We start from the raw sequence: 26,675 nt of genomic DNA on the forward strand, positions 1-26,675 counted from the left end.
TTCCATTTCTGGCATTTTCCAACAAAAAAAGGACCTACAATATACAACACTTTGGAAAAACTGTTATAAATAACTACTGCATACCCTGGATTAAACACAACAGATGATAGTGACCGCTCAAAAACTTAGAGCCTTATATGGGCATATGTCTCCTCGTGATGATGTCATGTAGTGTCATAGCTCTTCAATCAATGAAAAGACAGCCAGAGGGTGTGTCCTCTTGGGTCAGGAAGGCACACTCGGGGCAGATGTAACTTGCCAGTCACGTGTTACTCAAGTTACTCAAGATATGCAGTAAGGTGTTTCAAGTAGATAAACAGCCCAGGGGGCAATTTGCATACCAGCATAATTCGAGGAGGACTGACATCAGACTGGAAGGTTGGCTACGTTGAAACATGAGGCATTAGCAGCTGGTTTGGAGTATTTGCATTAGAAACAGCTGCAAGAGCGAGCAACAAGGCAGCAGCACAAAAGAATAGAGGACTTTTTCATCAGTAGGAAGCACGTTAGTGGTCTGACAGAAAATTTCCTGTGTCTTCACTATGGGGAAGTCAGGTAAGTACCAAGCCTGGCCAAACTGCACACGATGTAAATCAAATGACTTGTTTCCTTTTTTTGAATCGAGTTGCTTTTATTGTATTCCATGCTGGCTGTGAGGCAACACTGACATTTGTGTGGCTGTGCATTACTGTATGAATGTGCCCATTGTGTTGGAGGAGTGGAGAAAAGAGCAGTGAGTGATGGCACCGCACTTGGGCGACAATCACTGGTAATCTCTGTCTGGCCTCTAAACGACCACACTCGAGCAGTATGGATTCTGCAATAAATTTTATTGAACTCGGTGTTCAATAGTCGTGTTTCCTTTTTGCCAGGCTGATGTCTGACATTCCCCGCTGCCTCTCCTTGATATGTCTCTCAGCCTCAAAGCAATTTGCAGAGGAGGTGCTGCAGTGCCATAACGAGTACAGGAAGAAGCACCAGGCTCCAGCACTCAAACTGAGCAGCAATCTGAGCAAAGAGGCTGCCCGGTGGGTACGCGCACAAATATGTACTCGTGCTCACACAGAACGGAAAACTGTCAAATTCGTTTGGACCACATCGACAAGTGCAATACAAGTTTGTGTCGCAAGTTCAAAAACAAAGCAGATGGTTGGTTCATGTGTGTTTTTATTTTTGTGCCAAAACAATCACATCTTGCATAAGAGTCATTTAATGTCCTCGGGCGTGTGGTATTCTGAAAGCGACACTTGGAAAGAACATAAATAAACTTTAATTATAGGACACCAATATGGAAGATTGTCATGCTCAACACAAAATTAAGTCAATGTTGCAGAATAACACGTTGGAAGAACAGGATGTAATGAATATCAAACAGATCAATACATGCGAAAAGATGAAGGCTCAGATATTGACAGTAAACATACTTGAAATGCCACTACTTTCAACATATAAGGTTAATGTTTGTTTGTTTTTTCATTTATATGGACCTGAACTCAATACATATGCTTCTGTCACTCTTTTGTGATACATTTAAAAACGTAAACAAAACATTCTATACGTCTTCTTTAGCCTGATATACAGTGTTACTAGATTTTGTTTAAACAACAACAACCAAACATTTATATTACCAACTCGTGAGTGAAAAGTCAATTTGCAACTAAAATGCCCTTTAAATGCTAACTCAATTAGAAGAGGTTAACCAGTGGCTACTGGCTAACAAGCTATCACATTCTCATTGATGTGTTTTTTGTTCACAACAAAACCAAATGTTTAGCTTTAATACAGCAGTTTTGTATTTGTGAAAGGTCAATTTACAGCTTTAATGCACTTTAGATGCTAACTCAATTAGCAGAAGCTAACTAGTGGGTAGTAAGTAAGTAGCTAAGGTGGCGAGCTAACAAGGGCTATCAAATTATCATCTGGTGTGCGTGTTTTACTTTTATTTTTTGCTTAGGCCTACATCAAAGCCAATTGTTTAGATTTAGTATACAGCAGATTTCAGTTTTGTTTTTAATGATGTTACATTATTGTATGTTGTAGATAAGGGGACAAAATCAAAATTGGAGTACTAAGATATTAGCATGCTAAGAAGCTTATCTGCTATGTTATCACTTTTACTCCCTTATTAAGTGTCATATTATCCATGTTAGTTTGCTTGTCTTGATATTTATTTTTAAATTCATGATTCAAGGTGTATTAATGAATGTCATTGTCTCCTTAAAGTTATGCTGAGAGTTTGGCGAACACGCGCATCCTAAAACACAGCGAGGAGTCCAGTAAGGGAAGCTGTGGAGAGAACCTGGCATGGGCGTCCTATGACCAAACAGGTACATCAATGATGAGCTATCACAATAATCATGGGACAAAACGTTCTCTGATCGAGGAGCACCCATCTAATATTTACTGTCAGTGGCTGGTTGGTCGCAACTGTTTAGCATGAAGTAAAGCGCAAAGGCACATTCTTCTCTTGAGAAGCGTGGATCCTTTTTATTCTCTTCCATTTTAGAGCTCAGAAGGCATGATTCAGTGCTGAAAAATGCGTCGCTGTGAGTCATAAAGCATCTCGAATGGAGCCGCACGGGGTGACCAAAAGTGCAGCATTGTAAATAAAAATGTAGCCCGTAGGGATTTGTGCTGATCAAAAAGGATTCTGTGACAATGCTGTCATTGTGATTATGGTGTGTGACAGAAGAGTGATTTGACGGCGCCTAAATTGAGGTTACTCTGCGTGCAGGAAAGGATGTGGCCGACCGCTGGTACAATGAAGTGAAACAGTACAACTTCAGCTCTCCTGGATTCTCCTCTGGCACTGGTGAGAATGGTCATTTCATGGTTAGTAGGTTCATTGGTTAAAGTAGCACTAAGGAACTTTTCAACCATAATAAAAATATTTTCATCATTTTTGCTGGCACTAAGCAACTTTGAGGAGGATGGTAGGAACACTGCCACACAAAAAAACGACAAATGTGCTGACTTATGGCATACGTCGCTTCCTCCTTTCCCGATTTGTTACAAAGATGGAAGTCAATTTGAATGTCGACGCACAATTACTGCTTTCCTGGCAGAAGCTGCAAAACAACTGAAAAGTTTTGTCTGATGAAAAAAAAAAAGGAAAGCTACTTGAATAAAAGGACAGTCAAAGATCAACATTGGCCTTTTCACTCACTGGAGCAAGCTGAACACAATGTGCTTGTCTTCATGGGAAATGTGGTCTTCCTTCAGGCATAACATTAGCACTTTTGTCTATATGGCGCCGCCGTAATCAACGTAAACTGAAAGTTCCTTAGTGTTGCTTTAATGAGACTTATTTGTTGGTTGTTAGCGGGATTTCCCAACCTTAATTGAGCCATTGCTGACATTTTGACAAAATCAACTCCAAATATAAATGTGATGTTTATGCTCAACTGAATAATATTATTTGTGGGATAAATTAGATGTACTGACATTAAAATGTGCATTTTTCATATTCCTCCCCAGTCTTATCCGACTCGATTATTTGTGACCTTTCCATTTGGCCTATAAATCCCTCGTCCATTAGCCGCGGCATGCATGATGATGATGATGATGTTGTTGTTGTGATGCTGATGTCACGCCGCAATCAGAATGCGAGCGTCTGACTCGGACACCCGCCATGGGTCAACTGATGGCAAATCACATCCCTGGTCTTCGTGTCACTTCCAGTCTTTGGAGACATCCCTTTGCAGAAGGCGACTGCAGTTGATTGCACACTCCTTGTAGCGCCACATGCTGCTTCATGTTCAACTAATGAGGGGGAAAAAAATTACAGAGAGACCAATGTTAGCATTCTTGTGTATGTAAATATTTAGAAGAGCTTCCATTTGTTTTAGAGTTCAACTCAACTTTTTATGTGGTCCTTCCTTCGACAGCAGCTTTGATACCAAACTTGCTGTTCAGAAAACCATCTTGAACCATTTGGAGAAAAAAATCTTATTGAGTGTTAATTCTGATGTTCATTTATTGTACTTAAAATCATGTCTTCATTTTGATAAGTTATATTCAAGTAAAACATGTTTAAACAGGGATGAAGCAGAATCTTAGGCTCTGAGTTAATCTCCCCTACATTTAAATGCACAGTCAGCTATAATAAAAACAAATTAAAAAAAAAAAAGAGAAAAAAGAGGATGTTTGGTTCATTCACTTCTGGTATGTCAACATATTGTATGAAAACGATCTTGTGACAGTCAGTCATTTCCTTCAAAGGAAGCCTAAAATGATATGCAGGCATATTGATGTGATAATTTATCATTCTGAATTCAAATGTAAAAAAATAAGCAGGTTCAACTGCAGTGATTAAAAATAAATACATAAATAATGAACTACCCATTTATGCACTGTATTTTGGTCCAGTGCCATGGCTCTTGCTCTACGTTTCCTCAACGTAATGACGTCACAAGAAAGTAAAACACACTTTTGAAGAGTTGCCCATTTATTTCGATGCTCATTGAGTTGTTTCCAGAAAATTCTAGTTGAATGCCAAATCTGGAGTGTCACTTTTAGGCAGCAATCATGGCTCAATTGCGCCATCTGCTTGCCGCTGCCCAGTAGTAAAAGCGGCCAGGCTTGCATTTGCTTCAAGATGTGTGCAGTAGTGACTCCATAGCTGATAATCTTGTTGGTGGACATTACCGAAAACATTCATGTTAGATCAATTGAAGACTCTAAATTGTCCATAGGTGTGAATCTGATTGTGATATTGTTACATTTTGAAGCTAGGTATTATTTTTTTTTAGATATTATGCTTAACTATGTTAGGCTGTGAAGTGAATTTTTAATAAGCACAGGATGATCAACATTGCCATCGGCGATCATCAGTGGTGTCCAAAATCCTGCCTGGAGGCCATTCGTGGCTCTTTTTTTTTTTAATTAGCTCGCAGAATATTTGAAAAATAAACTTTGTACGCCATCTGCATAAGAACACTAACAAAAAGGAAAAAAATTATTGAGTTGTACAGGTTATAGGTAATTTTTTGCTGATTTAAGGTGGCATTTAAATGTTAAATTGTGTAGCATAACTTGAATGCCATTTGATTGATTTTTTATCATGTTTACTTGAAGAAGAAAAGGTGATGAATATAAAAAATTCTGTTCCGCCCATAGGCCATTTCACAGCAATGGTGTGGAAGAACAGCACGAGGCTGGGTGTCGGCAAGGCCATCGCATCAGATGGTTCGTCCTTCGTGGTGGCTCGATACTCTCCAGCTGGGAATATCACCAACCAAGGACACTTTGAGAACAACATCCTCCCTGCTAAAACTCCAGGCTCCCCCTCCTAAAAATGCCGGTGACTTGACTTAAACTCAGGGGAGCGCCACTTATTGCCTTGTGGAGAATTGTTCTGCCATCCTGCATTGGACTTCTAAACGGTACAGTGTTTAAAGAGAAAAGACGTACTATTGTTTACTAACACACAGGGACTCAAGGTGGTCTGTATTTGTATGCAAATAGTTACAAGCAAAGTACATTATGTTTACATTTTTGCTTCCAATATGAAGTAATTGATTCATTATATTTTCTACTTTAACATTTTTGCACTTAACTGAGAATTTTTGTGTGTGTTTCAATTGTATGTTTTAAATAATTAAGGAAAAAAGTCATTTATTGTAATCTGAATTAAACATAGCCATAAACACTGTTGGCTTTGCCCCCATGTTGTTGATTTTGTGCTGTATAAATTTACACTTAAAAAAATATGTCAACCTCATCTTATTAACGTCATAGCTACATTTTTATTTGTATTTATTTTTTTACAATTGACCTGACACATTTAATGAATTTTACATTGTGATATGTACTGTCTGTATGTTTACATGTTTCTAATATACAGTAGTTCCAGGATAAACAAGGCAGACACAAAAGTAACCTAAATAAACTTGTATTAGAGAAATATTTTTGCAGGTTGTTTTCTCTTCAAATACAAATTGTTGTGAGTTGTGTTGTCTAAATAATTTGGTATTTGGTGAAAAATAAATAGATGAGAACAACTACTATACATAAGCCATTGATATTGCAATGGTAGTAATTTGGATTATCAAATGTAGGGGTGCTCAAAATCTATTTATAATGCCCTTCACTACTGTCTCCAATGTATTAGAAGCAGAAAAAGTGAAATCTACTTCAGTAGGATGCAACAAATTCCCCATAATGCATTGCAAAAGTGCTTGTATTGTTCCCTCCCATCTGCTTGGCGTTAATGTTGACACAAATCAGTGAATCACTCCACCATGTAGATTGAAATAAAAAATGTTGTCAAACACCAGCTAATGCACTTTTTTTTTAAGTATGTTGGCCTTTAAAGGACAAATGTTACATATTAGTGAATTGTCAGTTGAGTTTTTCGTAAAGTTGAATAAGCTTACCAGTAATAAAGAAAGTTTAATTTGCACTTTTGCACAATGTATTTTATTGTTACAGGTTTTTTGTATTAAAGTTCTTATGCATAATGTGCTGATTTTGGGGGCTAGGCAAAAAAAAGGTATTGAGGCATTTATTAAGGTCGATGTAATGACAACCAAAAGGTGTTTTATGTTCACTGGCCCACAAACTAAAATCATTGCAGTCCTTCTAGCAAAGCTTGCATCCTAATGGACTTTATTCATTCAGCAGGTATTGGAGATGCAACATACAGTAGCAGCGATACAGAGTGGTGTTTAGGCTTTGGGTGGAGGGGGGGGGGGGAGGACAAGGAGGAGAAGGAGGTCAAGCTTCAAACCAGCTACGCCATTCACATGGTCAGCTCCTGGAAAAAAGAGGGAGGACAGAAACATGTAACATGCTAAACTGGAATTAACCTTCATGTTTTTTTAAAACTTATCCTGCATTACTTGCTTAAAAAATAAAATATATATTCATCCAAAAACCAAACGGTAGCCAATTAGAAAGCGACATGAAGTTCACACTGTTGCCAGACATAAATAGTGGAGCTTACAAGTCATTCGCCACAATAAAAATGCAAGGAGAAGAGTTTGTTAGGGCAATGTAGTTTAGCAGACATGCTAATAGTCAACTTAGCTACTTCTCGTTCTTTTTTGTACTTACTATCAATGTGGATGCCCTGTGTCACAATGCTGCCTCCCACAGGTCAGTCTTGGTACTACACAAATGACATCTCACATCTAAGGTGTGCAAAATTGCTACAGTGTACTGCTCAGGGTGTTGATCTTATACTGCCATCAAGTGGTGAGAAGCTTAGGACTGAAGCGTTTGTGAGGAAAATTCAACTTGTCATTGACCTTTATTGTTTCCCCGCTACATAACCTCCCGCTCTTTCCATGACTCATTAATTTATTTGCCAGCTGCCGTCCTCACCATGATAGCGTTCACTATGTCATTCTTGTTGTGTTTCAGCGCACGCACGGCCTTGGCTCGAGACACGTTGGCCTGAGCCATCACCAGCTCGATGTCCCGCTGCTCCAGACCGCCGTCGTCCACCTGAAAAGACAGCATTGGGATAGTAAACGGGTTCAAGGTGTCTTAAGCTGTGTCCCATATCAGTGAGTCTACCTCCTCTTCCTCCTCTTCACTCTCCTCCTTGATGCTCAGGCTGGGTGGGACAGGGGGCGCCAAGGGAGTGGAGGTCACAGGCACCTTGAATTTCTCTGCAGCAGCTTTGTGAGCCTGTTGAGAAAGATCCTCAATCTGGGAGGGAGAGGGAGGAGAGGAATCAGAAATGATGCAATCATTGGAAACAAGCACCAGAGATTTAAAACAAATAAGAGACTTACCTTTGCCTCCCCAAATACAATATAAATGTCAGACGCGGGGCTTTTAAAAACATCTGGTCGGCTAATGACAAACAGGATACTCTTGGACTTTCTTATGGTTATTCTGGTCACGCCATGGACCGGCTTTAGACCTAGTTTAGACATGGCCTGCACACAAAACAGCGGAAGAAATTTCATGATATACTGGGCATCAAAATGATTCAAGTTAGCATTGCAAGTCTCACCTTGCGGGCCTTCTTCTCACTGCGGCTCTGTTTCGGTCTGTTTGGGCCTTCGTCTGCGGAGGAGAAGGACTGCAGGGGAAGCCAAACGTTATTGGAGACTATTTTAAGAAGCATGGCACCAAAAACAGCAAACCCTTTTGTAGGATAGCTTAAAACTACTCAAGCTAATTAATTAGCTTAAAAGTAAGTGGGGCATGTTATAGTAATAAAAAACAGTAGTAAATGAATACCTATTTGCACAGTAGAATCAATAGACTCACTTGTGGTTGAGAAGGTCTCACTGGCTCCTCCTCCAGCTCGAGAACCGATCCGTCACTCTCAGACTCATTACAGGAGGCCACTAGAGAACCTAGGTGAGAACACACACAAAACAAATGAATAGTAAATTAGGTGTCTTTTGATTTTTGTTATTGTAGTAGTCCTAAGTGAAACTCAGAAGTTAGGTGACATTATAGGGGTAATTTATTCAAATTCTAAAATATTAAGAGCTAGGAATACATTTTCTAAACATCGACCAAAGGGTACTAACCCATCACAAAAAGAATCTAGATTGATGTATCAAAACTGGCTGATTTAAACATAATCTCGGCAGAGGTACCGTTAAAAGGACCATAGAGTGTGTCATTGGCAGCAATAAAGAAAACTTAATGTCGTACCTTAGGCTCTTAAGAGACTTTTGTAATGTATAGCATAAGTAACACTACAAATAGAATGAGCAATATAATGGCGCAATGAAATGAAATGGGGATCTAAGTACTCACAACTGTTTTTGAAGTCTTCAGAAGTTGCGTGGTTGCGGTTGACTGAATAGCCTGCCTCTTTGTCGGTAAGCTGACGAGAAGAGAAAGGATGGCTTTCCTTTTGATCAGATGCAGCTGTTCGCTCCATGGATCCACTTCTGTTTCCCGCTGCTTCTTTGAGAACAGACCCTTGAACACATCGAGGGAGTCCACAATCCTCCTCACTGTCCGTTCCTCTCTCGACGAGAGTGGAACCTTTGGCCGTGTTCTTTGCGCAGCCTTGTTTGGTGGTACGGGGTGAAGGAATGGAAGATGACTCTTGGGTTGGCTTGGACACCCCAAAAGATGGCGACGGTAAAGCAACACTTGGGTCGGATGTATAGGTTGTGGCTAGGGGAGGGAGTTGTGGGACTGGAAGCGCAGGTTGGGATTCTTGCACAGGTGTGGGAAGGTCACATCGGGGCTCTGTTGAAGCTCGAGGGATAGGTGAGGAAAGGGTCACGGGAGAGGCAGACGAAGGAAATGGAGTGGATGGCGATGGTGAGTTCTGATCATCGTCGACGTTGTTGTCATTAACATCAACCCGGGTTCTTCTCTCGCTGTTTGACAGTGGTCTGTTATCAAGCACTTCCTGCCTATTGTCAAGTATTTCTGCTCTATTGTCAAGCCCGTCTCGTTCCTGGTGTGATTCTTGGTTTGTTTCCACTGTAGCATTGAGGTTCACTCGAGCAGGCCTGCCCATGTCGCGACTCAAGTTATTTTGACACTTTTCAACTTGAATCTGTGATCCAGACTTGTCTTTCTTCTGCTGACACTCGACCGATGACGTTTTATTGTTTGATTTTTTGCCTTTATTCGGTATTGGAAGACCGCCAACTGCAATTGAGCTTCCATCTTTTGGAGTCGGTTTGGGAGCAAGAGGTTTCTTTTCATCAGGACTGGAGTCCAAATTTGTGGTCACCTTAAAGGCCCTGTGTTTCCGTCTTCGCCCTTTCTTAGTAGCGCCAGCGTTCTCTGTGCAAAGAGCAGTGTCATGTGCCAAACCTGGCAGAGCAGGCTGTGGGGAAGAGGGGGTTACCTTATTCTGTTTATCATTCTTTGAGCATCTCTTTTTTAATTTCTTAGTATTTTCTTCCTCACCCATTCCTGAGTTCAAACGTACACACTGCTGTCCCTTAAAGGCATCTTTAGTCTTTGGTTCATCAGCAAGCCTGTCAGACGAAGGACTGGCATCACTTTTTTTCCGGCCTCCAGTTTCAGGCTCCGCCAGCATCTCATCTGATTCTGATTGCAAACCATTATTTGCACCTCGAATTGGTACAGATGCATTCGATTTACATCTAGGATTAAAGGAACCAAAGGATCCATCCAGTAAAGTAAGTGCTATGTTATTATCTGGGGTGATTGTCTGATCGCCGAGACCACTTCCTGGTTTGCTTTTGAGATGTTGGCTTAATGCAGATTTGCCCATGCTGGTGTTTTTTAATTGCAAAGTACAGTGGCCTTCTTTTGAGGATGGTGTCTGTGTCATGTGTGTTGTTTGGGTTACAGAAGCGCTTGCTGGTTCTTGTTCATCATTGGGCGTTGCGGCAGAAAGACTTAATGGCATCTCTTCAAGTGGAATATTAGAAACGGATTCTCTGACCTTAACACTCTCGAACTTGGGTTTCACTTCCTCAGACAGAGCATTCAGTCCGTCGCGCATTGCTATTTCCAGTGAATCAAAGGCAGAGTCATTATTATTGTTGGAATCCATCCATATTACTTGTATTTGTGTGTCTGTGTTATCTCCATCGTTGTTATGATTTAAATTGCTGACATCATCATTAAGGAATCTTCTTTCTCCCCCTCCTGCCTCTGAGATCTCCTCAATTGACTTCCAACAAACCAAGTTGGACACAGAAGTCCCCTCTCCTCTCTGTTCGTTTTCTTTTGTCTGATGCCTCTTTTCATCCATTCTGTTGTTATCTTTCATCTGCAGAACATAACCAAAAGCATTGTCATATTTTTGGTATGCTTCACTACTCATGTTCGGAATCACAGTAGTCTCTGTCCTTTGGCCTCGTGTGTCACACATGAGTACGCTCTCCGCCTCTAACTCATACTTCTTCCCCAGTGACAAGGAAAGAGACTCTCCTGCTCCCCATACTCCATATTCAGATACTGATCCTGAATGTAATTCAGTCTTGCCATCACACCAAATCCTGGGTTCAGGATCAATTTCCCTTCTTGTGTCTGTTTCTGAGTTTTCCCTTTTGGGTGAGATGGCTAGAGGAGAGTGAGGGGATCCTGACGCTCCAAGTACCCTCTCGTCAGTGCTCAAGTTCTCCTGACCGGAGTCGCCAGGACAATGTTCAGGAGTCATGGTCAGATTGTCTGCAAGGCCTAAAATAACCTCTGGAGAGGTAGAGATTGGGATATTACTGGGGTTGGGACTGGGGTCTTTAGGATAGGAGAGAGGAATGACACCTTTGTTCAAGTCATTAGTAGCAGTGGTCATACCCAAACTCAAGGGACCTAAATCAGTAGCTCTACAGTCCACACTTCTAACCTCTACTCTGCTGTTTTCATTCTTCTTGTTCCAGTCTTCTCTCTCAGGTTTATCAGATCTGTTGGAGGACCACTGCGATGATAAAATTCGACTTGCTCCTGCAGCTACGTGGCTTCCCGACTGATAACGACTATGTTTAATCAGCAGTTTATAAGAATCCCTTTCTGGAGTGGGATCTTCTTCTACGCCTTCATTGGGCTGCTTCAAACTAACATCATTCACGTCATCCTCATCTCCTGATTCCTTTAGAAGAACTGGACTACCAGGGTCTGTAGTCTCTAGTCTCCCCAAAGAAACGGGAGGGGAGGATTGGGCGGGGTTGTTGTGAGAACCATCACAAGGGCTGTGTTTAGATTCCTCTAGAGAACTAAGATCTCCTATCATCTCAGTCGCATTGCCATTGGCTTTGCAAGAAAACTCGCTTTGATGGGAAGCTGTACATTGTTTTGCCGAGATCTCATCCATTTGTGCAGCTTTTGCTTTGTCTAATGGACTGGAACATTCTAACGCTTCTGCAGGCTTGCGATCCATTTCATTGGACTCGGCCGACATGTCTGCAGAAAGACAAGTCGTTTTAGGGTGATCCACTATCATACATGGACTTTGCTGTGTGTGGAAAGATTCCGTTTGACCAATTGAAGTGGCAGGTCCCTGTTCTGATTCCGATTGCATTTCTGTAGAATCAAGTGTTGGCTCTAATGACTGTGCGTGCCTCTCAGTGCTGTAGAGGCGTTCATCTTCCTCTCCGTTATACGAAACAGAATCTAATGAGTCATCTGTATCATCTTGGAAACAGAAGAGGTCATCCAGTCCGTCATTTATAGATGTCTCCGAGAGTGTATGAAGGAAGGAGGCTGAGCTGTCCTCGTCGATAGCACCCTCCACTACTTTTTTGATGTACTCCCCCTCTTCATCATCTTGCTCCTCTTCATCTTCTTCCTCCTCAACCACTTTGACCTCCACATTGGCTTCCTCAACTGCCTCGCCGCTGTTGTCAGTGCCGTCATCATAATCCTCAACTTTATCACCATCTTCCACAATTTTATTACCATTGGCATCATCATTCGCAAAGTCATCGTCATCTTCTTCATCGCCATCTTCAACATCTGCTTCCTCCTCTCCGGCTGCGTACGCATCGACGTCCTTGCCTTCATTCCTGTCCGTCACTGTTTCATTGTCATCTTCTGTGGGAAAGAGAGTGATTTCAAAGGAATCGGCTTTGAAAATAAGGCTAGTGTGTGGAGGAAATGGAATGAGAGAGACAGGGATCATCCTTTCTTCTTCTGGTATATCCTCAGAACAAGCTGCCTGAGGGAACATAAAAGAACTGGGGCCAAAGCTACCAAAGGGTCCAGGACAGAAAGAATCCAGGTGAACGGCAGGTGAGTCAGGACTTGGGTTAGATGAGGTCATATCAGGAGTGACAGTTGTGGACGTTTTCTCTGGCTGATCCGCTTTGTGTCCGTAATCTACCGCAGCTAGACATGGGTCCAGTTGCAGGTTAAGAACTGAATGCATAGGTCTTAATTGCTCCTCCATCCCTGCACTAGCCTCCTCTTGGGGACAAAGGGAGCCCTCAGACACACCACCATCCTCCTGGGAGTCACTGGTGTGGCTGCTACTGCTCCTTGGTGGAGGTGTACGCGCAGTCACCCAACTAGGACGACAACTTTCTCGAGGAATCGTAGTCTCATCTTCATCATTTTGAGCCTCTTCTTCTTCAAGTATCGTAGTTGTCATCCCAAGTCGGGGATTAACGATATCCTCAGAAGAGTGTGGATATTCCCCTACCCTCTCCCCCTCACGCTCTGGACTTGTTCGCACCTTGTCCTCACCAACTTCATCTCCAATCTCAGACAAGGAGCCAACAAAGCAAGCACGAGCCTCCTGTGTGTCTTCGGCGAGCATCAGGTTGGGAGAAGTGGAGGGAGAGGTGGATGATGCATAGGAGGAGGTCCAGCTGCCTCCCTCAGCTGTCATATAAGAGCCAGAGGGGGAGGTCACAGGGGAGCAGAGGTCGTCACTGTCTGAGGGTAAGCCTGGTGAGGGGGAGAAAGCGGGAGAGCCTGGATATGAATGATGTTTAAGATGTGAGGAGCGTGACGCCATCTTGATTGGAGTGGAAGGGGCAGTGTAATACAGGTCCGGGTCGAGGGATGAGGGCACGCCCACTCGGAGTGGGTCTACAGAGTAAGTTGGCTCAGAAAAGGACAGAGTCACTGGACAGGCCTGCTCGTGGACAGACTGGGAAGGCACTTCAACGTTAGCAAGGCTTTGACTCTCTTCATTTGCCATCAAATTGTCATCATTTGTGACAGGTTCCAGAGACGAGGCGGTTGAAGAGGAAGGTAATGGAAGACTGTTCACAGGGGAAAAGCGTATGGTTGAGGGTGGAGCATGCTCTGTTTGTTTATCTTCTTTGTCCGGGTTTTTCATTTTGCACTCTTCATTGCGCGCTTCCGTTTGGGTCTTGTTTGCTTTTGTCTGAGCTTCATCAAATAGCTGAATAGCTGATGATGGGCTGGCCTGACCACAGTGTCCATGCGAGCGCATCCCTTTTAAGATCTCTGACGGTTTAAGGAGTGTCTCCTGGCCCATCACCACCCTTGCGTCCATGGTCTGTAGCTCTGGATAATCACTCTCCACCTCGGAACCAGTCAGGACCTGATGGCAAAAAAGCACATTTTAATGTCCTGCACGTACAGAAAGATATATCTTACAAGCCTAACACAGACTTTGATTCTCTCCATTTTGACAGGGACAAGCCGGCCACAAGGTCCATGACCACCTAACTTTCCGGACAATCTCGGTAGGTTGTTGTGCCGATGGTCAGATCCTTCAGGTTGAGGTCTTGGAGGCCCGGTAGAGTTAGATGTTGCGTGAAATAGTCTGGGTCCAAATGGGGACGTGTGTGACGGTAGTAGTTTCTGAGGAGTGCTGGGAGACGGGCTCGAACCACTGTCAGAAGGGGAAGAGCCACTCTCACTCGGTGTAGACGCTGTGGACGGATGTCGACTGCTTTTGCCTGGAAGACAAATTTATTTTACACAGTTAAAGGCTATCAACACATCTCTCCACTCCAAGAAAAATCTTTGTAGAAAGAAGATTTGATTTTTTTTAAACTGATGAGTCAATTGTTAAACTCTTAGCAGAGATGGAGGTTCGCCACTCGGACTCGTGAGAGACTTAAGTCCTTTTTATTTTTAGACTTGCAACTCGACACGCTCACTAAATACCCAAGACTTGACTTGGACTTCTTTTGGGACTTATTTGGGAATAATATTGCGAGTCTCTATGGGTGTGGCTTGCTTTCATTTTCTGTCCTTACTCCAAATGTCTATGTCTGTGTGTGCGTGTAAGTTGTCCCTCTCTCTCTCCCTACCTTTCAGTACGCCCAAGCAACGTCCAATGTTTTGGCTTTAATTATAACGAAAATTATTTCTTATTTAATTAATCATTTGAATTCAACCTAGGTTTTAACTTAAATATGACTTCATAAAAAATGGGATCCTAAAGACTTGGACTTGTCTTGGACTTGTGGGTCAGAGGCTTGAGACTTGACTTGGACTTGACCTTAGAGACTTGTGTCCATCCCTGACTCTTGGTAAATGAAACATGGATCTGGACAACAAAATTGTATTGCAGGGTTCACCAATTCCGGTCCTCGAGGTCCGGACTCCTGCAGGTTTTACATGTTACCGCCCACTAGCACACTTGATTCACCTAATCAGCTCATCAACATGCCTGATAACGATCCTGATCTTTAGTATCAGGTGTGTTAGTAGGCGGAAACATCTAAAACCTGCAAGGCTCCGGAGCTCGAGGAACGGAATTGGCGAACCCTGTTGTATTGTAGTGTTTATTGATTGATTTAACAGAGTAATACATTCGACGACATGAATTCAGCTTTACATCCATCTCTATAACACAGAGAGAACAGAGGCTTCATTTTAACTAGGCCGTTGCCACCCTGACCTCAATCCGCATGCAGATTGGCTATTTTGACACACAAGTGGCACAGCTCTGTGCCAGCCACCGACACACACACACACACACACACACACACACACACACACACACACACACACACACACACACACACACACACACACACACACCCACACCCACACACACACGTCACCCTGCCAGTTATCATTGTCGCCCTGCTTCCTGAGCACTGCTCATGGCTGTGTTGGGTGCAAGCATCAGCACTTAGCATCTCTGCTTGATCTCCACCCCAACAATAAGCTCCGAAGTGTGCTTGTGCGCTAGCTGAGTCATGCCTTGGAGAGTTGGCACAAATGAGAGCGATACCCTGCTAGGCATGATCACAACTCAGTCAACACAGCGCAGGCTAACTACAAATGAATGCTAACCATGCCGGTGTTGCCGAAATGCTAGCTATCATATCTGAGCAGCAGTTTCTTAAATAGATATGCGCTGCTCCTTTGGGGGAAGGCACTGAAACAGTAAGTGGAGCAGAATCAGTGAGGCTGCAGCGCCTCCTCGACAGGCCTGAGGGGAGTCAGCTCAGCTCAGCTCGAGCGTCGACGACGAAGGGGGGGGGAAAAAACAATCACTGACTTTCACTCCTTAACGGTCTGATGCTTTGTTTGCTGTGTGCGCATGCACAATTAAGCACTTGTAATACACAATTCCATTGAGCTTAAAACTGTGTTTTGTTTTTTCATGATAGAGGTCGAATCCCTCCGATGATATCTAAGAGACCTGGATAACTGACTAGCATAGTTTTCTCATCTCAGGAAAATTATCCCGTCAGACTATGTCATCCTCTCATTTAATTAAACAGGTAGGCTATATACCTCAGTCATAAAAATAATCAATAGTTTAATCAGTCATTCATCAGTATTAAGCAAGTCATTATTATTAGTATTGGAGACTTAAAATTTTGTAAGAACGAACAGAAATTAATCTACGATTGCATACATTTTCGGACATGTTTTATTTCTCTTAATAGCGCTACACCAATACGTTCTTGTAGGTCTTAAAATGGTTAGTTGACTTTATTACTCTTGAGTGGCGAAGGCATGGAGTTGGAGTGTTTGCGAACGTAGCGAACGATGGTTTTTCGTCAGTGTTTGTGACATACGAGTGAGATACTTCCTTCCTACATTATGAAGGCTACTAATTAAATGTTTTCAGCATCTTGTTTTCCAATGAGTCAATTTACAGAGAACATTTGGCTCGTTATAGTTAGACCGGTCATTGGCGCAGGAGAAAGTTTTGTGACTGCTGTACTGTGCTAAAATAAATAAATAAATAAAATACTGATGTCTTCAATGAATTGACTGCGACTTGACTTTCATCGTTCAACCCCGACTTTTTAGGGCATTACAGAAAGAGCCCAACAGCTTTGATCGAATAGCTGAGGATAGGTTCCACAGGGAAAATGTGAATAGATGGAATTTGTGTGAATAAGCAAGAGTTCATTTTGTATTTATTTGCCTCTTTACTGTATCGGTTCTACCATTTACTATTGTGACACATCAAAATGACTGAAGTTATAAATGTCATTAAAACAACAAACCAGGGCCAAAGACTTTGGCGCAATACTGCATTAAAGCAACACCAAGGAACTTTCAGTTTTCGCTGATTATGGTGCCACCATATGGACAAAAGCGGTAGTGTTTTGCCTGGAGGAAGACCACATTTCCAATAAGAACCAGCCCATAGCATCGTCTTTGAGCTCACGCCAGCGAGTGAAAGCCAGGCCAATGTTGATCCTTGACTGTCCTTTCATTCTGGTATCCTCCCTTTTAAAAATAATTTTTGTCTCCCCAGACAAAACGTTTTGGTGGTTTTGCAGCTTCTGCCATGAGCGCCAGTAAACGCAAAACAGACCCCCTCAGGCAGCGCCATTCAACTAGCTGAAAAATATTTTTGGGAGGTTGAAAAGTTCCTAAGAATTGTCTTTATATTTAATGGGCATGACAGCAAGGCTAAAGCACAACCCTCTCAGCATTCACATTGTATTCTTGAGTTGTTATTTTTATCATTATCATAATACACAGAACATCAACTGCAAATCATTTTATAGCATTGCCATGCCAACCATAACATCACAAAGTTTTAACATCCTGTTGTCGTCGTGTGAACCGTATGTGTGATTTCTGCCATGCTGCTGTGTCATGGTCCAGCTAATTAAGGCAGACGGGAAAGGAAGGGCGGAGCCACATTAGTACGCTCATCTGACAGTTGACAAAACTGCATAGTGCATGAGGGATGGATGAGGGTGCGCATGTAGACATGGAGGCATTGGAGCAGAGGATGAGGCAGTGGGCCGAGGTAAGGGTTAGGGCGGGGATGGGTGCGGAAGAGGCAGAGAAGCAAGAAATAGATGACAGTGCCATTTTTTGCAAGTCACGGGGATAAGAGTGGGGGGGGGGGTTTGAACAGTAACTGAAATATTACTGACTAAGAGCTGCAGAAGGAGCTTTTACTAACATAGTCAACATCCTGTTCTTATATGCTATCACAGTCTTAGCAATGTCCCCTTTTCTGTCCCATACGCCCCCTGAGGTCCTACCTGGTCCTGGTCCAGGGAGCCCGGTGTCGTCCTCTCCCTGCCCCGGATGCTCGTTCACGGGGACGGATCTGTGAGCGCTTTCCCCCGGCATGCTCCTCTCGTGGCTGCCTCTCGTTGCCTCTGACGCAACAATAAAAGCCAGAACAGACAAGGTGAACAAGGGGGAGGGGGGGGGCGATGGAGGAAGGATGGGGGAGGGAGCGGAGTGCTTAGGGACCCAGCACTCGCATCTGCCCAAGAGCACGTGTTTGTGGATAAGTGAGGAGGTTTTGTTTCCTTCTGTTGTGCGGCAAACGATGCCGCTTTAGCGTGCGCTTAAGACGAGCAACTCAAACTCTCCCCCATGTGCTATGTGCGCGTTTGTAGGCACGTCGAATCCGCAGTCTCATGCCCAAGTCTTCCTCTCCTCCCTCCCTTTGCTCTCCCAGCCAAGCTGTGACTGGATCTTGGGAGGTGATGTCAGCAGATTTCACGTATGCCTCTCAGTGCTGCCCCCCAACTGTGAAGGAAGATACTGCAAAAACAAGGCAATCGCTGAGCGGAATTCGAAACAAACCGAGGAAAGAGAAACTCCTAACGCTAACCTGAATGTATCTAATTGCACTCCTTCTGCATCACTAATGAGCCCCCGAAGACCAGTGTGAACATCTGTTTATCTTCCCCCACCTTCCAGTGTCTGCCTCCTCCTTTTTATACTTTGGCAGATAACAAGTGCGGAATGCATAGGCGCTAATGGAACGAGAAAATACAGAGGAGGTGCATGAGCCGCATGAGGGCAGTTTCTATGGCAACCCAAAACTTCCCACGACACTGTTAGTGTTACGGAGCAGAGCAGAAGTCATGCCGACCATACAAATGTGTCTAATAGCCTCACATAAACAATACGCAGCTCGCAGTTCACATAAACAATACGCAGCTCGCAGTGCAATGATTTAAAGTGAGACGTTGTTGTTGCCAATTAGTGAGACAGGAATATACAGGAAAAAATATTTTCCAAGTTATTTTAGTTTTTCCTAATGGATTGAATGTCATACACTTTACAGATTCATTTCACCTTACCTTAATATTGGTGCCCGATTGTTTTTTGTTTGCACAATAAATGTGACTGGGACTGTCCATATAGAGCAGAATAGGGATAGAGTGATTATCGCTCTGGCTGATTATCTGTGCCAATATTTGGCATTTTGATAAAAATCGGCATTGGCCTTTTTACGAATCCGAAGACTAACAAAGATGGTATCTCACTGCAAAAAATATTACATGACTGTTAAAAAATTTCCTGGCTAAATTAAAAACTAAGCAAGTAAATAGTTCCCTAAAGTGTTCCAAAATTTCCACATAAATTCTTAATTTTTATTTTTTTTAAATATAAGTGTAGGGTAAATAGTGCACTTTAGGACCTCCGTAGTAGAGAGTACCCAGTGTCAGCATATATTTTTTTATAAAGTAGAAATTTAAATAGATCCATAATTGAGAAGTTCTTATATCTCACTGAGCAACAAATGCTGGCGAATGTAGAGAATTTAGGGTTTTCAACAAGATTTGTAAAATGGTCACAGGCAGTTTTTCCTTTTTTGCAAAGACATTTTGAACATAAAATGTTTCACTGTCTGCGAAGATCTTTTGAAACCTTTTATGAACTCTGACAAAACCTCCAAATGAGACACATAAAAAAAAACAAAAAAATAAATAAATATATATATACACACAATTTAAGAAATTATGTTGAAATTTAAATGTAAAACTTTATTTACAGTAGAAAACAGTTTTTAATTTAGCTTAAACAAACCATTACCTTTTTACTGCTGAAGAAGGCAAAAATAAATAAATAAATACATAATCTGTAATCGAGTAAGCCCTTCTCGGCAGCTATACTGCGGCAGTTTGACACATCGGCAAATCATCATCTGCATCAGAAAGAAATGTCTTTGTTCACAAATCTTTGTCTTGTGTTAAATGTTAAAGATGCATTGTGCAGTTTAAAAAGGTAATAGTAAAGCTTTTACTACATCATGCATGCTCCACCAATGCCCAGATGAGTACAAAGAGCCCTGACTGTTTTACTCTGACTGCACTTATCAGCTTTTATCTTCCCTTTATAGTAGATTGTGCGTCACACTCCAGTTTCTTTGGGGAGGGGAGGGACGGAGTTTTTCTTACCTCAATTGAAGTCAACGGTGGCTGCCGCTTTAAGACCCTGCACGTACTCGCACGCGCACCATGAACGAGCCTGACACAGTTGCTACAGTTACGCTTTGGGCCAGAGGTGGCAGTCGTGAGTAAAAAAGTGGCAAACTGCACAAAGATCCTTTCAATTTTAAATATCAAAAATGCTCGAAGGATCGGCGAGTACTCAAACTGCCTCGGTTTGAAAGTCAAATGATGCAATGTCCACATTTATGCTGGCAAAACACACGACGATAGAAACAATTTACAACAAAACATATTTTATTCTATTACAATGATCACACATCCATGAAATTATCACCATTAATTCAATGCTTTCATCTTAGCCAAATGTTGTGGGGGGGGTTTCCTCACAGATGCTGCAACTTGAAGCTGACCGTATCAAGAGCAAGTGAAGCCCTCGCTGCTGGGTCTGACTCCAGAACACTTGCTCACCATCGCCACGGGAACAAGTCAATATATATGATATATAGTTCTTCTTTTTCGGTGCAAGCGCACTCCACTGCAATGCTGCATTGCTCAAATGTATGAACATGCATGAGAGTGCGTGTGTTTACTGTATTTTGGGAAATCTTCTGATTTAGCCACGTTTGCAACTGTGATCAAGACGAACCCGTTCACTTGGCCATGTCCTCGGCCACAGCCTTGCCCATCTTGCCCTTTAAATAGGCCAACTTCTGATGCTCCGTCCTCAGCTCCGACCACTCATAATAAGGAACCTAAAACAGCAACGCATATGTGATTTTGTGATTTACGTACTTCTTTTCCAATGGGGGGAAATTGTCATGGAATACTAACAAAAGTCATTCTACAGTATATATATATAAAAAAATAAAAATAAAAAATAAACGCCAGTCGCTTTGACCCCAAAAGCCTTTTTCACACTGCATTCACTCAGCGTGAAAGAGTCGCGCGGCAATGCAAAATGACCCGTTGCTGGTGTGACCATATTTGGAAGTGCTGACATAGCAGGAAGTAAAAAAAAAAAACCTCAATGCTGATGCGCTACAGTACAGGTGCTCAACGATCTCATTAAGTTAGAATATTGTAGAAAAGTTCATTTAGTTCACTACTAGTAGTTCAATTTAAAAAGTAATCATAACGAGAGCTGCGAGCACCTATAAAGGGCCCTCGCCACACCCTGGCCAAGTTGCGGTACTGGCACAAAGGACAATAACCCTCTAAGGTATCAATGTTTTTACCAGGCCTTGTGCGTGTGCAAAATTCCGTGAGTGTTTGCCTAGATTTAAACAAACAGCACATCGCCACGGCAACAGTGTGGGACGAAATAAAAAGCTTTCAATAACTTTTCATCTTAAACGTCTAAATTAAAAACCCAAAGTTTGAAGATGATCGGGCACGTCTGTTAAAATATGACCTCTTTAAAAAGGCGCCAAAAATGGCGCAAAATTTTAAAATAAAAAACAAAATGGCGGACTTCCTGGTCGGTTTAGGGTATGAAGACTTTTTGTAGGTCTTGGGCAGTTACATATTCCGCCCACTATTTGTAGATCTAGGTGAAACTTTCAAACATGGGTGCTTGTGAAAAACATGAAATATATGAATTTATTGAGATGCATTGTTTATATATGGAGCAACCATGAGCATCATCACAAACGCTTTTACCTCCGCTACGATGAAGCCAGAAAGTTGCAAGTGTCTCTTCTTCATGCTGAACCATCCCAGAAGGTCTTTAGTCTTGGAGACAAAGTTGGAGAATTCCCAAGATACAAAAGCGATCCTAAAACACAACACCAGAGAGCACGACGACTTTAGAAAGTAAAGACTACAAAACGAAAACGGAAGCTGTTTTATTGTATTTTTACAAACTCACCGTCGCGCCCCTTCAGGTAAAGCCCGCTTGCCGCCTCTATCGGGAAGATGAGGAGCTCTCAGCTGGGATAAGTCTATGGGCTTGTTGTCACTATCGACTACTATTTCCCCCTCTGAGGAGCAAAAAGACATTACAGTGCATTTGTCAAACTTTTTTTTTTTTTAATTATTATTATTATTATTTTTTTTTTAAAGAGCTCAGTATTGTATAGCATTTGTCAAACTTGAAACATCCTCGTTGGCGTCCGGCGGCCCCCTTACCAATCGTCCATCCATAAACAGTTCGGACCCCCGTGCGAAGCATTTCATTCCTCTTATCCACCAAAGTGTCCAGAGCCTCACTCAGGCTGCTCTGCAGCGCCGACAGTGGGGAGGTACCGGCCGGGACGGGCAGAACGTCCACACGGGGTGCGGGTGATTCAGGATTCTCCAAGTGAAGTGTGGCAGCAAGATGGAGGAGCTTCAATTTGTAGTTCTCCACTCGAACTGCTCTACCATCTTTAGGGGGGGCGGAACACAAATGGAAATGTATTTAATTGCGCAATTATTTTTTTGATATTGCTCACTTTGAAGATGCGCTTCTCACCTGAAAGCTTATCAGCATGTTCCTGCTGGAGGAGCGGTTTGAGGTAGTGAGGCCTGGCCTGCTGTAGCACGCACAGGGACCACGCAACATCTGTCCGAAGGAAAGGCTCCAGGTCTGAGAGGAAGCTCTCCAGCACTGGATGAACCTGAACATAACACGTACAAAAAGCATTCAAAGGGGAAGTCAACCCCCGCCAAAAAAATTGTTATATGTGACCTCACTCGTCCAAACATTACATTCTGGTTAATATTGCGTTAGTGGAATAAGAGTTAAGCAGTGAAATCCAGCCGTTTTTATCAACCTCAGGGGGCGGACGTTCTGCCACATGCTATCGAGTGAAAATAACATCAATGTTGCTCAGGGCTCAGGCAACGACCAATCACAGCTCACCGGTTTTCTGAAGCTGAGCTGTGATTGGTTGTTACCTGAGACCCGAGCAACTGTGATGTCATTTTTCACTCGACAGCAAGTGGCTCATATTTGTGGAAATGTGAGTTATGAAGCAAAATCCAGCCGTTTTTGTCCTTTTGTCCATCTCAGGGGGCGGCCATTTTGCCACTTGCTGTCGAGTGAAAATGACATCACAGTTGCTCAGGTCTCAGGTAACAACCAATCACAGCTCAGCTTTAGAAAACAGGTAAATCAGAATGTCATGTTTAGACTAGTGAGGTCACATATAACATATGGTCAAGAAACGTTTACGGTTGACTTCCCCTTTAACACAAATGTATATCAGGGACATGCAATCAGGGTAGGCAAGTGAGGCAGTGCCGCCCCCTGCTGGTCATTATATGTTGGCTCACATGCATCCAAGTTACTGCCACACTTTATAACCCCTGTAGGGTGATAGCAAATAGCTGCTATAACATCACAAGTACCTTTGCATAGAACTCGCCTCCTTTGCTCGGCTGAAAGTTCAGTCTGGCAAACGCCAGGAGCATGTTACACAGCTGCACATTGCTGTACTTCTCACCTTGCTCCAAATAGTGCTGGCAAAAACAACAACAATGACTTCTTTAATAGGCCCTTTTCAAGACTGCGAGGTGTTAAATTTGAAGAACTGACCTCCGCAAAGGCCTCAAAGAGCGGGACGTGAAGCCATTTTAGGTAGCCGAAATATTTTGCAAAGCGCGAGACGTCGGCGGCGGTCAGTTCCGAGACTCTCGGCATCAACTCGGACGCCATTCGCTGAAACACTTCGACTTGGTGGAAACTCAGCTTGCCTGGAGAAGCACAATTATGTATTAGCTAGCGAGGGAACCGCCATTCCTTACAAATGGCAAAAGCCATACACATCCTCCCGATAATGCATAGTAGACTTCTATAATGTAAAAAAAAATACACAAGAACAGTATCAATCATTATACCAGTATAAATCATTTGTGAAATGAATACCTCTTTGACAGTGTCAGTCAAAACTGCACATTGTTTGGTACCTTTTGATAGAGCTAATATTATCCTAATGTGACCTGATGGTGTCAAGACCAAACGTCAGGAGTGTTATTATTACCATATGCAAAGGCAATGTCGAGCATGAGCGGAGTGGTGAATTCTACCGACGGTCTCTGTTGGAGATAGTAGGACAGAGCCCTGATGAGGGGCACGGGCCTGCGGCCCAGCGCAGTTGAAGCCAACAACACTTTGCGAATTTCTTGAGCTGAAAACAATTCAGCAAGCGCCAAAGCCTGTAAGAGAGAAATAGAAAGACGTGTTAGCAGAGGGGGGTGATTTGTGTACATTTATAGGTGCCAACATGTACTAGTTAGCCCCAAGGACAGCATGGATAGCTCACGGGTCTGTTCTAAAAAAATGGTTCATCAGTGATGGGACTAAGAAGAATTACAACAAAAGAAGAATGTTACATTTAGGGATGTTCGATAAGTTTTTTTCAGACCAATACCAGTAATAGTACTTCATTCTCGAGTAGTCACTGATACTATGAGTACATTTGATACTAGTGTTGTTCCGATACTGCTACCGATATCTGGAGAGGCCCCAATACTGCATTAAAACAATGGAATCGGCATTGGCAAGTACCAACAAGTAACATGCCGATACCATTATCTAATATAGGACTTTGGAGGCAGCATCTTGTTTCTGGGTTTGGTCATGTGACACTGGCAAACTGAGCCATGATTGGTTGTTACCTGAGCCTTGAGCCCACGTGATGCTATTTTCAGTTGACAGCAAGTGGAAAAATCTAATGTGATTTTAAAGAAAAAAACGATGAAGTTATCTTCTTACTGCTGAAAATGGCTAAACGAGTCAAGTATCCCTTTCAAAAACATTTGTTTGGAACTTTAATTTGTTGTTTACACTGCAAGAAAATACTGCATATGTAATGTCAATGTTTGTGTCTCCAAACCTTGTCCTCTAGTTTGTCCATTAGGACAGGCGACATGTATTGTCCTTTGGAAATGAGCCCACTGACAGTTTTGGCATCAGCGATTTCAGTCCAGCGCAGTTCCAGCTGTTTCAGTGCCGTCATCACTATGGTCACATCCTGCTGTGCCGTCCTGCTAGCCCCCCTCTCTACCAGCAAGGCCAGGTGCTTGCTGCTTAACCGGCGGATTCGCCACAGGACCTCAATTTGGATAGAACTCAACATGGGCACTGTGCTGGGAAAGCCATTGTCCCAGAGAGTCTGTAATACGAACACAAGACTGCCGTTCCACACTGTTGATATCTGGAAGATACATAAGTGAATCATCATCATCTTAGTTTCGACATCTGCAAATTTCGCTTCCTCACCTCCTGGGTTATAGTATCCATCATGTCTTGCAGCCTTGAGTCTTTGACACACTGTTGGTGAAACCCGCCTTGCGTCTGCCGCATCTTCCTTCTCCATGCCAACAGAGTACAAGCTGCTTGATTACCATTTCCTCTATGTTGCTTCCAGGCTTGCAGGATGTCCTCTGGCAATGCAGCCTTTTCCACCATCTCATCCAGCTGGGTGCGCTTTGGCATCTTTAAAAACATTTCTTTTGTCAGCACCTGCTCATCACTTAATGACCTCTCTGAAGTCCATGGCCTGCACTGAGTTCTCTGCAGATGAGCCAGGCCAGCGGCTGATGGAGGCAGGCAGGCAGTCGGGGTTCGAGAGGAGGCCCTGCATAGCAGACGGACATATCTGCCCAAGAAACGAGTGGCCATGGGGCTCCAGAGGCGAAGCTGCAGCATAAAGACAAGAAAATGTTCTCACTTGTCAGTAGACCAGCGCACTATTCCACATTTGTCCTAAGATAACAATGAATGTGGTGAGTTGACATAATTAAACAGCAATTTAATAGGGCACATATACACTGTGAAACAGACTTTCTGTGTTATGTTAACTCTAATTAGGTAGACCTTTCAGGTATCTGTACTTTGCTAAGGTATTTTACTTTTATCCCCTTGAAACATTTATATATAAAAACAGATATCAATACGTTCTAATTTTGTAAAAAAATAGACTAATTTTTTATAACGACTAATAACAGTAACCGTTTTATTTGTCTATTTTTATTCACTACAATTAAATACTTGTGAGTACTTTTGCCACCTCAGTATGCCTCCCACACAGGTCATGATTCCTCGTTTTGCCACTAGCAACTAGCATGGTTGAAAACGCAAACACTCATTATTTATAGTCAATTACTGGTTGCATAATAGCTGTGCAGAAAGCGTCACCTGTCCACATTCAGACAAGCAACCATGAGAGACAGACAGGACGTGCAAAGAAAGCAGCGGCAGCCTTAGCTGTCAAGAAAAGTGAAATGCTGACCTTGTCGCGAGGAAAGACGTCTCTATCAGCAGTTTATTCTCCTCTCACCGGTCTCTTTGCAAACGGCAGTAGCCCGGCATGAGTCACGGCACGATTGGTTGTCATAAACAACGTGTCAACACAGAGACAAATAAATAATAGTGTATACTTATTAGAAGTGGTGCTTCACATGGAAATTCAGGATGCAGTACCGGTCGCCAGTCGCAGGAAAATGACGTCAGAAACTTACATCACATTCAGCGGCGCTGGTTTCGATTTTTTTCCTCCTCCAATTTTTTTTATATGAGCTTATTCGTTTTAAAATATTTCCCATTGAGTTTTTAATCAAAACTAAATAAATAAATATAAAAACTAAGCCTACTTGTTGTTCGTGTATTCTTCTTCTGCTGCAAATTGCTAGTTGGGAAAACGAGCGGTAAATAGTACCGCCACCTAAGGGACTGGAGTGCCCGTTTCTTCCATACACGTTCTTATTACACAACATAAACAGAAGAGAATAAAC

The 26,675-nt window shown here is 42.7% G+C and overlaps 3 protein-coding genes across 8 annotated transcripts; 1 reads left to right on the forward strand and 2 right to left on the reverse strand.

Annotated features, from left to right (window-relative positions):
• Positions 1–224: 224 nt before the first annotated feature.
• On the forward strand, positions 225–5,653 carry LOC147172297 (Golgi-associated plant pathogenesis-related protein 1-like). Of its 5 annotated transcripts, none has more exons than XM_086077565.1 (5): positions 225–769; positions 873–1,028; positions 2,224–2,327; positions 2,735–2,832; positions 5,119–5,653. In XM_086077565.1, the coding sequence occupies exons 1-5, from the start codon at positions 741–743 to the stop codon at positions 5,314–5,316; spliced, it is 585 nt and encodes a 194-aa protein (XP_085933691.1). In that variant the 5' UTR covers positions 225–740; the 3' UTR covers positions 5,317–5,653. The 5 variants fall into 5 exon arrangements, with proteins under 5 accessions (XP_085933691.1, XP_085933693.1, XP_085933692.1 ...); XM_086077567.1 differs by having other exon boundaries at positions 2,735–2,812; XM_086077566.1 differs by having other exon boundaries at positions 225–555.
• A 939-nt stretch (positions 5,654–6,592) lies between these two features.
• Positions 6,593–18,256, reverse strand: nacad (NAC alpha domain containing). The gene is made up of 9 exons (XM_086077559.1): positions 17,805–18,256; positions 13,993–14,282; positions 8,728–13,921; positions 8,227–8,315; positions 7,967–8,035; positions 7,743–7,889; positions 7,522–7,656; positions 7,327–7,449; positions 6,593–6,757 (listed from the first exon to the last, which is right to left on the reverse strand). Exons 1-9 carry the CDS (start codon positions 17,893–17,895, stop codon positions 6,743–6,745), a joined length of 6,153 nt encoding a protein of 2,050 aa, XP_085933685.1. The 5' UTR covers positions 17,896–18,256; the 3' UTR covers positions 6,593–6,742.
• Positions 18,257–20,234: 1,978 nt separating this feature from the next.
• On the reverse strand, positions 20,235–26,395 carry tbrg4 (transforming growth factor beta regulator 4). 2 transcript variants are annotated; one of them, XM_086077366.1, is made up of 11 exons: positions 26,174–26,395; positions 25,162–25,581; positions 24,776–25,054; positions 23,921–24,095; positions 23,476–23,633; positions 23,289–23,399; positions 22,411–22,555; positions 22,086–22,322; positions 21,826–21,937; positions 21,618–21,732; positions 20,235–20,710 (listed from the first exon to the last, which is right to left on the reverse strand). In XM_086077366.1, exons 2-11 carry the CDS (start codon positions 25,561–25,563, stop codon positions 20,609–20,611), a joined length of 1,836 nt encoding a protein of 611 aa, XP_085933492.1. In that variant the 5' UTR covers positions 25,564–25,581; positions 26,174–26,395; the 3' UTR covers positions 20,235–20,608. The 2 variants fall into 2 exon arrangements, with proteins under 2 accessions (XP_085933492.1, XP_085933491.1); XM_086077365.1 differs by having other exon boundaries at positions 24,776–25,096.
• Positions 26,396–26,675: the final 280 nt, after the last annotated feature.

Source organism: Leptonotus elevatus, chromosome 6 (genome assembly GCF_054856555.1).
Source record: "Leptonotus elevatus isolate MCC_2025b chromosome 6, RoL_Lele_1.0, whole genome shotgun sequence".
Taxonomy (NCBI): Eukaryota; Metazoa; Chordata; class Actinopteri; order Syngnathiformes; family Syngnathidae; genus Leptonotus; species Leptonotus elevatus.

What these genes read in the sequence shown, in the direction of transcription:
- nacad (XM_086077559.1), bottom strand. Translation starts at nt 17,895, where the DNA reads ATGCCGGGGGAAAGCGCTCACAGATCCGTCCCCGTGAACGAGCATCCG. An exon ending in TTGTATTTGGGGAGGCAAAG is followed by an intron (nt 7,657 to 7,742) that starts GTAAGTCTCTTA and finishes TCTCCCTCCCAG; the next exon opens with ATTGAGGATCTTTCTCAACA. An exon ending in GTGAAGAGGAGGAAGAGGAG is followed by an intron (nt 7,450 to 7,521) that starts GTAGACTCACTG and finishes CTGTCTTTTCAG; the next exon opens with GTGGACGACGGCGGTCTGGA.
- tbrg4 (XM_086077365.1), bottom strand. Translation starts at nt 25,563, where the DNA reads ATGGCCACTCGTTTCTTGGGCAGATATGTCCGTCTGCTATGCAGGGCC. An exon ending in CGACATTGCCTTTGCATATG is followed by an intron (nt 23,634 to 23,920) that starts GTAATAATAACA and finishes GTGCTTCTCCAG; the next exon opens with GCAAGCTGAGTTTCCACCAA. An exon ending in TCTTTGAGGCCTTTGCGGAG is followed by an intron (nt 23,400 to 23,475) that starts GTCAGTTCTTCA and finishes TGTTTTTGCCAG; the next exon opens with CACTATTTGGAGCAAGGTGA.
- LOC147172297 (XM_086077565.1), top strand. Translation starts at nt 741, where the DNA reads ATGGCACCGCACTTGGGCGACAATCACTG. An exon ending in CACTTGGGCGACAATCACTG is followed by an intron (nt 770 to 872) that starts GTAATCTCTGTC and finishes CCTTTTTGCCAG; the next exon opens with GCTGATGTCTGACATTCCCC. An exon ending in GTGAGAATGGTCATTTCATG is followed by an intron (nt 2,833 to 5,118) that starts GTTAGTAGGTTC and finishes TTCCGCCCATAG; the next exon opens with GCCATTTCACAGCAATGGTG.